We start from the raw sequence: 10,606 nt of genomic DNA, 5'->3' as shown, positions 1-10,606 counted from the left end.
GATGTATTCTGTTGTTTTTGGATGGAATGTCCTAATGTCAATTAAGTCCATCTTGTCTAATGTCATTTAAAGCCTGTGTTTCCTTCTTTATTTTCATTGTGGATGATCTGTCCATTGGTGAAAGTGGGGTGTTAAAGTCCCCTACGATTATTGTGTTACTGTCAGTTTCCCCTTTTATGGCTGTTAGCATTTGCCTTATGTATTGAAGTGCTCCTATGTTGGGTGCATAAGTGTTTACAATTGTTATATCTTCTTGGATTGCATGGAATATGTTTTTCCATCCCCTCACTTTCAGTCTGTATGTGTCCCTAGGTCTGAAGTGGGTGTCTTGTAGACAGCATACATACGGGTCTTGTTTTCATATCCATTCAGCCAGTCTATGTCTTCTGACTGGAGCATTTAATCCATTTTCATTTAAGGTAATTATTGATATGTATGTTCCTACTACCATTTTCTTAATTGTTCTGGGTTTGTTTTTGTAGGTCTTTTCCTTCTCTTGTGCTTCCTGAGGAAAGAAGTTCCTTTAGCATTTGTTGTAAAGCTGGTTTGGTGGTGCTGAATTCTCTTAACTTTTGTTTGTCTGTAAAGGCTTTAATTTCTCCCTCAAATCTGAATGAGATCCTTGCTGGGTAGAGTAATCTTGGTTGTAGGTTTTTCCCTTTCATCACTTTAAATATGTCCTGCCACTCCCTTCTGGCTTGCAGAGTTTCTGCTGAAAGATCAGCTGCTAACCTTATGCGGATTCTCTTGTATGTTATTTGTTGCTTTTCCCTTGCTGCTTTTAATATTTTTTCTTGTATATACTTTTTGATGGTTTGAATAATATGTGTCATGGTGTGTTTCTCCTTGGATTTATCCTGTATGGGACTCTCTGTGCTTCATGGAATTGATTATTTCCTTTCCCATATTAGGGATGTTTTCAAGTCTAATCTCTTCAAATATTTTCTCAGATCCTTTCTTTTTCTCTTCTTCTTCTTGGACCCCTATAATTTGAATGTTGGTGCATTTAATGTTGTCCCTGAGGTCTCTGAGACTGTCCTCAATTCTTTTCATTCTTTTTCCTTTATTCTGCTCTGTGGTAGTTATTTCCACTATTTTATCTTCCAGGTCACTTATCTGTTCTTCTGCCTTAGTTATTCTGCTATTGATTCCATCCAGAGAATTTTTAATTTCATTTAGCATGTTGTTCATCATTGTTTGCTTGCTCTTTAGTTCTTCTAGGTCCTTGTTGAACATTTTTTTATTTTCTCCATTCTATTTCCAAAATTTTGGATCATCTTTACTATCTTTACTTTGAATTCTTTTTCAGGTAGACTGCCTATTTCCTTTTCATTTGTTTGGTCTGGTGGGTTTTTACCTTGCTCCGTCATCTAGTGCATATTTCTCTGTCTTCTCATTTTGTTTAACTTACTGTGTTTGGGTTCTCCTTTTCTCAAGCAGTAGGTTCATAGTTCCCATTGTTTTTGGTGTCTGCTCCCAGTGGGTGAGGTTGGTGTAGGCTTGTGTAGGCTTCCTACACAAGGTGGAGGAGACTGGTGCCTGTGTTCTGGTGGGTGGGGCTGGATCTTGTCTTTCTGGTGGGCAGGGCCGCGTCCGGTGGTGTGTTTTGTGGTGTCTGTAAACTTATTATGATTTTAGCTAGCCTCTCTGCTAATGGGTGGGGTCATGTTCCTGTCTTGCTAGTAGTTTGGTATGGGGTGTCCAGCACTGGAGCTTGCTGGCCATTAGGTGGATCTGGGTCTTAGCGTTGAGACAGAGATCTCTGGGAGAGCTTTCGCCATTTGATATTCCATGGGGTCAGGAGGTCTCTGGTGGTACAGTGTCCTGAACTCAGCTCTCCCACCTCAGAGGCTCAGGCCTGACAGCCAGCAGGAGCACCAAGGCCCTGTTAGCTGCACGGCTGTGACTGTGGCAGTCTCCATTCTGAAGTCAGATTATGAGGGTCTACAGTAGCTGTTCAGCTATAAGAGGATGACTTGGGAGCCCTTTGTCTATGAGGCTGTATCCAGCAGCCGGTGGCTAAAAGAGTAGGTCTCCGCATGTGATGCCAGAATCTTTTTTTTTTTTTTTTTTTTTTGGCGGTACGCGGGCCTCTCACTGTTGTGGCCTCTCCTGTTGCGGAGCGCAGGCTCAGCGGCCAGGCCTCACGGGCCCAGCCGCTCTGTGGCATGTGGGATCTTCCCGGACCAGGGCACAAACCCGTGTCCCCTGCATCGGCAGGCAGACTCTCAACCACTGCGCCACCAGGGAAGCCCTGATGCCAGAATCTTAAATGTTTATACAGAGGTCTTCACTGGGTTCAGTCATGGATTTGGTACAGATGGCCTCAAGAATACCTTACTCTCTCAAGGCTGTGTGCTTGAAACAGCTCCTAAGCCTGAGGGTCTACAAGCTGCAGGAAGATGAGACCGCCCAGGGCGGCCTGCAAGGCATGATTCTTGCCACGAACCCTCCTCCCTAAATGTTAATATTAAGGTCAACATAGTGGTTCACTCCCTCACTCAATTTTCTCATAAGGAAGTTCATGCAAACACCATCAAGAAAACCCAAAACCAAAACCAAAACAACAACAACAAAAACACCCGGCAAATAACTTGGATATCTACTAGCACAGGAATTGACTAAATAGTGAACATCCATACTATGGAATATTATGCAGATATGGAAAAGACTGGGTTACATCTCAGTGTTCTGTCCAGAATGGGTGCATCGGCCGAATGTGGTTATTAAGAACTGGAAATGTAGCCAGTTCACACTGAGATTTTACACATTGGCTGTAAGTGTAAAATACACACTGGGGCTTCCCTGGTGGCGCAGTGGTTGAGAGTCCGCCTGCCGATGTAGGGGACGCGGGTTTGTGCCCCGGTCCGGGAGGATCCCACGTGCCGCGGAGCGGCTGGGCCCGTGGGCCATGGCCGCTGGGCCTGCGCGTCTGGGGCCTGTGCTCTGCATCGGAAGAGCCCACAACAGTGAGAGGCCTGCGTACAGAAAAAAAAAAACAAAAAAAACCCCACACTGGACTTCAAAGGTTTAACAAGAAAAAAAGAAGGTAAAATAACTCAATTTTTTATATTTATTAGTTATATGTAGAACGATATTATTTTGATATATTGGGTTAAATAAACATATTTTTCAAATTAATTTCACTTGTTACTTTTTAAAAGTGTGAATACTGTATGTCCCTTGTGACGCATTGGTTAAGAATCCGCCTGCCAATGCAGGGGACATGGGTTTGAGCCCTGGTCCGGGAAGATCCCATGTGCCACGGAGCAACTAAGCCCGTGCGCCACAACTACTGAGTCTGCGCTCTACAGCCCACAAGCCACAAGTACTGAGCCCATGTGCCACAACTACTGAAGCCCGTGCATCTAAAGCCTGTGCTCCACAACAAGAGAAGCCACCGCAATGAGAAGCCTGCACACCACAGTGGTAGTCCCTGCTCGCTGCAACTAGAGGAAAGCCCGTGCACAGCAACGAGGACCCCGTGCAGCCAAAAATAAATAAATAAATTTATTTTAAAAAATGAGTGAATACTAGAATCTTTAGAATTACATGTATGACTCACATTATATTTGTATTGGAAAATCAGTGCTGGTCTAGAGGGATGTTCATTATATTTTAAGAGAAAAAAAACTCACAGTTTTATTTTTATACATATATGCACACATATGTACATATATACACATATGTATGTGTATGTATAATATATACATATTATGAACCCATAAATATATACACATATTATGACTGCATTAAAAATATCCCTATATATGTTATGTGTTTGAGTGAGCGTAGGTGTGGGATATGTGTGTGGGTTCATGTAAGAATAGAGAAAAGTGTGGAAGGATACACACCAAACCATTAATCCTGGTGGGGGTTGGAGAAGGGAGGTTATATACATTGTAGAGCAGGGAAAATTACTGTTTTTATTTGACCTGTTTCAAGGAGCTCGTGTTGTTTTTGTAGCTGAGAGGGAAATTAAAATAAAGTATATCTAAATAAATATTTCTTAAGCTTGTTATATGCCAAGCCCTGTGCTAGGCTCTGGGTGTATAAAGATGAAGACCTCCAGGGAATTCCCAGGGACAGGGTTTCTATTTTATTCTCAGGAAGTAGTCAAATGGTGTGCGCAGTGAATGTTTCCTAGAGGAGCTGGTTGAGTTGGAACCGAATCTTGCATGACACTTAGTTTTCCAGATGGAGATGAGTTTATAGGGTATTCCAGACCAAAGGAATTAAACTTTGGAAGACAGGTATACAAGAAACAGCCAGAGGCCTTTGGAAACTGCCAGATTATGTGAGGAAGTAGGGGTAAAGGAAACTGAACAGGTAGGCATAGTTCACGTTTAGAAGGGCCTGACGTGTTAACGGAAGGATGTTCATTCAGTGCTAAAGGCTTTGAACTTCCTTCATAGAACAGGACATGACTAGATTTGTATTGTAGAAAGATCATTCTAGCTGTGGAGTGTACAGAACACTGGAGAAACTGGGGAAGCAATGGTTTCTGCACTCAAAAATCTTACAGTTTGGGAATTCCCTGGCAGTCCAGTGGTTAGGACTCAGCACTTTCACTGCCGTGGCCTGGGTTCAGTCCCTGGTCAGGGAACTAAGATCCTGCAAGCCTCAGAGCAAGGGGTGGAGCCTGGGGGAAGCTTACAGTTTACTTTGGAAAAGACACAAATGATAAACAGCATTTATCACATGCTTACTTTGCCAGGTACTGTTCTAAGTACTTCACAAATATTTACTCTTTTATTCTTCACAACCGACCCTATGGTGGGTAGCATTTTGATCCCTCCATTTTACGGAGAAGTAAATTGAGACACAGAGGACTCAAGTGACTTACCCAAGGACATCCAGGCAGGCAGGCAGGCTGGCTGACCTTTTGAGATTAAGAACTTAATCCTCATATGATATTTTGTCTTAGGTTTATAATGGAGTGTGTTCAGTTCTAAGCTAGGATAGCTGTCTTGGGGACCATCTAAGATGGACTGGGAGAATCAGATTATTCTATTCCAGAGGAGATGACCTCTAGCCTGAGATCAGTGACATGGACTAGAGTTCATGGGGAGGGTGGTCAGAATCCTCCAGGGAAACGGAATAGATTGTTTAAAGGCCCTGAGCTGGGAGAGAACATGGCTATTGAGAGGAACTGAAAGTTTTTCAGCATGGCTGGGTCATAGACTGGTGGGGAGAGAAGGGACTAGTAAAGTAAGCTGGGACAAGACCAGGTGGTTGTTAAAATTTATTTTTGACTGCATCCTAAAAGCAATGAAAAGCCGTTGAAGGGCTTCCTTGGTGGTGCAGTGGTTAAGAATCTGCCTGCCAGTGCAGGGGACATGGGTTCGAGCCCTGGTCCGGGAAGATCCCACATGCTGCAGAGCAATTAAGCCTGTGTGCCACAACTACTGAAGCCTGCATGCCTAGAGTCCGTGCTCTGCAACAAGAGAAGCCACTGCAATGAGAAACCTGCTCACCACAACAAAGAGTAGCCCCCACTTGCTGCAGCTAGAGAAAGCCCACAAGCAGCAACGAAGACCCAACGCAGCCAAAAATACATAAATTTATATATAAAAAAAGAAAAGCCATTGAAGTGTTCAATTTAAGGAGCAACTTGTTTTGCATTTTAGATTACTGTGGCTATTATGTGGTGAATGGATTGGAGAAGGCAAGCCTGCAGGCCTAAGATCAGTCAGGATGTTGTTTGGGTCATCTGTGGGGCCAGGCTTCAGGGGAATGGAGAGAAACAGGCTGGACAACTGCTTGTTGAATACCTATTAACTAAATTAAACTGGCATATATTAAATACAATTTTTGTAAGGACTTTTGGGTAACATCAATGCTGAAGCAGTTAGCATACTGTATGAGAATTCTTTGTATAGGAATGAGATGGGGAGCATTGGGAGGGAAAAATGAGGATTTTGGAGCTCTATAGATGTAGTTTGAATTCTGGCTCTTCCATTTACTAGATCTGTGGCCCTTAATGAGTCACAGGAGCATTCATCAGGTAAAAAAGCTCTACCTTCTCACTCTGGTCTGAGCTACCTCATCTCCATCATCTCCAATATTACAGTATTCTGCTATTCTGAACTGGTCTCTGTTTCCAGCCTTGCCCTCTTGATCCAATAACTCAAAGTACCTAAAGTAATACTTTTAAAGCATAGATTACATTCATTTTCTGCTGAAAATCTTTCAGTGGCTCTCCATTTTACTGTTCATTTAAACAGCCTCTACAACCCCATACCATCTCTACCCCTTTCTCACCTCCTTTCTATTATTCTCTTTACATCTCCTATACCCCTCCCATCTCCTACTGTGCTCCAGCCAGAGACTTCTTCATTTTTCTTCAAATACAGGAGGCAGCCTCCTGCCTCAGGGTCTAATGCACCGGCCTCTCTCTGACCTTTAAATGTTCTTCCCCTAAATTATTCCCACTGACTGCTCCTTTACTCAAATGTCATCCTTAGTGAAGCCTTCCATAACTAACCTATTTAAAATAATATAAAGGGCTATGGAAAAAAGAAGGGAAATGAGGACCGGAGTATTATCTTGTGTGTTTTATTTATCTTGATTACTGTAGCTCCTCCCATGAGAACACCAGGATTTTTGTCCTTTCAGTTCACTGTTGTATCCCCATAATCAAAAATCAGTGCCTAGCAGATAGAAAACACTCAGATGTGTCCTTCTAATGCTACTTAATACAGATAATATTCACAAAGCACTTATTAAATAGGCCAGGCCTAGTTCTAAACATTTTACGTATTTAATCCTCCCCATAATCCTACGAAGAAAATACAGTTACTATTTTCATTTTACAGAAATGAAGGAATGGAGGAAACTGAGGCTCAGAGAAACCAAACAACTTTCCTAACGTTACACAGCTGATAAGTGGAGCGACTATTTGTGGAATGAAATGAATGAAATTCGACTTGGCGCAGGGATGGAAATTGACACGGTGGGAGCGGATGCGATCAATTCACTCGAGTGCGTGCAACTTGAGCGCGCAATGCACCGCCTGACGCCAAGATCTAAAAGAGGATAAGAAGGTGCTTTGGAAACAGCGCGGAGAAGGCTCTAGTGAGCCACCGAACTGCCATCACCAGCCGCCGCTCAGTCCACGGCGGCGTGGAAACAGGAAGTAGCGGCGGGCGTCGCGTGGGGGTGACGTCACAGCGGCGCCGGCAGCGAAGGGCGGGGGAGGAGGAGGAGCGAACCGGGCTTGGGGGGCGGCTGCACAGTCTCTGGGATCCCCAGGCCTGGAGGGGGGTCTGCGCGCGGCCGGCTGGCTCTGCCCCCCGTCCGGTCCGGAGCGGGCCTCCCTTGGGCCAGCCCGATGTGACCGGGCCCAGCGGAGCCTGAGCTAGGAGCGGGTCCGTCGCGGAGCCGGAGGGCGGGAGGAACATGACATCGCGGAGGTGAGGAGCCCCGAGGGCCCGGCGCGGGCCTCGGCCCGGCCCCCGCCGCTTTCGTTCAGCCCCGCCCGGGAGGGGGCGGCCCGGCTGGGCTTCGGACTCCCGCCCGGGGTCGCGGGGGCAGGCTCCGTCCCAACCGCCTAGCCCTACCGGGCCCGGGGGTCCGGCCCCACCGCGCCCCCACCCCTCGGGTCCCCATTCATTTCCTGCCTCCCCGAGTTCCGGCTCCCGCAGCCCTGGGGATGCCCGTCTGGACGGGGCAGGTAGAACCGCCCGGGGAACCGCGGACGCCAGCGGCCCGGCTCGGCGCCGCATTCCTGACCCATTGACTCATGAGAATTGCCTCATGGTGATTCCGAAATAACCCCGCTCACTTGGGGAGGCTCCTCGGCCTGGGACGCGGGAGGGGAGAGTAGGGGCCAGTTGCGCGGGGCCAGGCCCCCGACGGTCGAGCCGCTCTGGGTCCCTCTGCCTCTTGCGCGCATTTGGGGGCTTTACTCAGGATCCCTGACCCCTTTATATGCCTCTTTGCATCTCCTTTTCCCCCCCACCCCTCACGTGCCAGAAATGGAAAAACTGACTGTATCTGCAGCTATTAGAAGTATTTCCTTCCTCTGCGATCTTCGCTTTGGGAGATGGAAGGGAAGGGAGCTGTATGTCTAGTTATTTAATCCTTCACAACCTTAAAAGTCAGGTAACATTAATCACCCCCGTTTTACGGATGTGGAAACTGAGGCTCAGAAGAAACATGCTAGTAAATGATAGGATTTGAACCTAAGAGTCAGAAGGAAGGTTAGTGAATTAATGAGATCCTTTGAAAGCTCAGGGCAATCATACTACTAATAGCTAACATTTATTTAGCTCTTACTGTATGCCAAACAAGTTTAATCCTTGCTATAACTCTGTGAGGTAGGTATTGTTATCCCCGTTCGAAAGATGAGTAAAGTGAGTTTCAGAAGTTAGGCAACCTGGGCTTCCCTCGTGACACAGTGGTTAAGAATCCACCTGCCAATGCAGGGGACACGGGTTTGGGGTTCGAGCTCTGGTCGGGGAAGATCCCACATGACCCGGAGCAACTAAGCCCTTGCGCCACAACTGCTGAGCTTGTGCTCTAGAGCCCCCAAGCCACAACTACTGAGCCCATGAGCCACAACTACTGAAGCCCGCACGCCTAGAGCCCATGCTTTGCAACAAGAGAAGCCCACGTACCACAGCAAAGAGTAGTCCCCGGTCCCCGCAACTAGGGAAAGACCGTGCACAGCAACGAAGACCCAATGCAACCGAAAATAAATAAATAAATTAAAAAAAAAAAAAGTTAGGCAACTTGCCTAAGGTCACTCAATCAATAAATGATGGAGCCAGAACGCTCTTGTTAATTACCAGGTTACTATTATTTTATAAGTATTGCCAATAATTTGTAAGCCTTAATTTTGTTGTTAAACAGTAGTGTGATCTACTGTTTTCAGATAATGATCCTGCTATTTTGTATTTCCGCTCTTTATATACGATTCATATATAAGACCCATTGTTTAGACTTCATTGTCCTGTTATGGTCACTGTCTTAGACATTTGAGAAACTGTTTCAAGCTGTTGGAGTTATTTGAATGAGAGACTTTTCAAAATATTAGGAATGTCTTCTCAGAAATACCTGCACATTATTCATTCATGGGAGAGAGAAAGAAGAAAACTGAAAACTTGGGAAGTGAGTGATTTGGACAGGTCTGTTGGCAAGTGCTTACAGATCTGGGTAATATATAATTGCATTTCAGCAGAACAGTGTATAGCCTCAAATGTTCTAATTCCTTAGGGAGCTTTTAAATAAAACAGTTGTCTATTTAATCTGTCAAATAGTCATTGAGCCTTTTGTTCCTTGTGTCTGCTCTTCCAGACAAGTAAGGATCTGCTTCTTTTAGGAGACAAAGACTGGGGGCTGGGAGTGGGGTAGGGGCTGGGTAGTAATAGACCCTACATTGTCCAGCTTGTTAGTTTAGAAGCCAGGAAGTGTGGGTATAGCCAAAGCAGCAAGTGGTAAAGATGACAGTTTGAAACGGAGTAATTCCTCCTCTCTTCCAGCCCTCCCTTACCTATTATGGAAAAGAAACGTGTGCCACCTAAAAAGCAGATTATGAATGTAACACACATAATTGGGGATTATTTATTATTTTTTTTCAGATCATAGGTCTGTTTTATTATTTTAACCCAGCTTTATTGAGGTATAAATGACATGCAACAAATTGCGTATATTTAAGTGTACAATTTGATAAGTTTTGACACGTGTATACACTCGTGAAACCATCACCACAATCAAAATAATGAACATATCCATCACCCCTTTTGATGGCTCCTCGTGCCCTTTATAATCCCTTCCTTGTTGCCAGGCAAACACTCTTCTGCTTTCTGTTACTATACATTAGTTTGCATTTCCTAGAATTTTATGTAAATGGACTTTTATGTGTGGCTTCTTATGCTCAGCAAAATTATGTTGAAATTCATCCATGTTGTAGTGTGTGTCATATAGTTCCTTACTTTTTATTGATTAGTAATATTCCATTTTATGGAGGTACCACCGTTTATTTTTCCATCCACCTATTGATGGATGTTTGGGTTGTTTCAGAATTTGGCTTCACAAATAAAGCTGCTCTGAATGTTCATGTACAAGTGTTTGTATGGATGTATACTTTCATTCCTCTTTGGTAAATACCTATCAGTGGTATGGTTGGATCACATAGCAGATGTATATTTAACTCTTTCAGCAATTGCCAAACTTTTTCAAAGTGGTTACCATTTACATTACATTTACATTACCATTTACATTACCATTTACATTCCCACTGGCAATGTATTAGAGTTCGGTTCCTCCACATCCTGGCCACCACTTGGAATGGTCAGTTTTTAAATTTTAGCCATCTAAAGGGTGTGTCATTGTATCTCATTGTAGTTTTTTTCCCCATATCAGCACTTTTTAATTTTACTTATTTCATATTTTAATGGAGGTATAATTGACATAGAACATTATATTAGTTTCAGGTGTACAGCATAATGATTTGATATTTATTCATTGTAGTTTTAATTTGTATCTTCCCTGGTGACTAATAATGTTGATCATCTTTTCATGTGCTTATTTGCCATCTGTATATCTTCTTTGGTGACACGTCTATTTGATTAAATATTTCCACCCCCCTTTTTTTTTTTTT

General features: G+C 44.2%; 1 protein-coding gene across 2 annotated transcripts in view; it reads left to right on the top strand.

The window, feature by feature from the left end:
* The first annotated feature begins 7,205 nt into the window (after positions 1 to 7,205).
* The window catches only part of PTPN11 (protein tyrosine phosphatase non-receptor type 11), a 78,324-nt gene continuing 74,923 nt past the window's right edge, over positions 7,206 to 10,606 (top strand). For both annotated transcript variants that reach the window (XM_024741478.1, XM_024741477.1), the window contains exon 1: positions 7,206 to 7,415. In XM_024741478.1, the coding sequence (XP_024597246.1) occupies positions 7,402 to 7,415 (14 nt within the window). In that variant the 5' untranslated portion in view covers positions 7,206 to 7,401. The remainder of the gene's footprint in view (positions 7,416 to 10,606) is intronic.

Source organism: Neophocaena asiaeorientalis, unplaced genomic scaffold, assembly GCF_003031525.2.
Source record: "Neophocaena asiaeorientalis asiaeorientalis breed wild unplaced genomic scaffold, Neophocaena_asiaeorientalis_V1.1 scaffold648, whole genome shotgun sequence".
NCBI lineage: Eukaryota > Metazoa > Chordata > Mammalia > Artiodactyla > Phocoenidae > Neophocaena > Neophocaena asiaeorientalis.
Note: the sequence above shows the minus strand (reverse complement) of the source record. Positions and strands in the feature narration are given on the sequence as shown.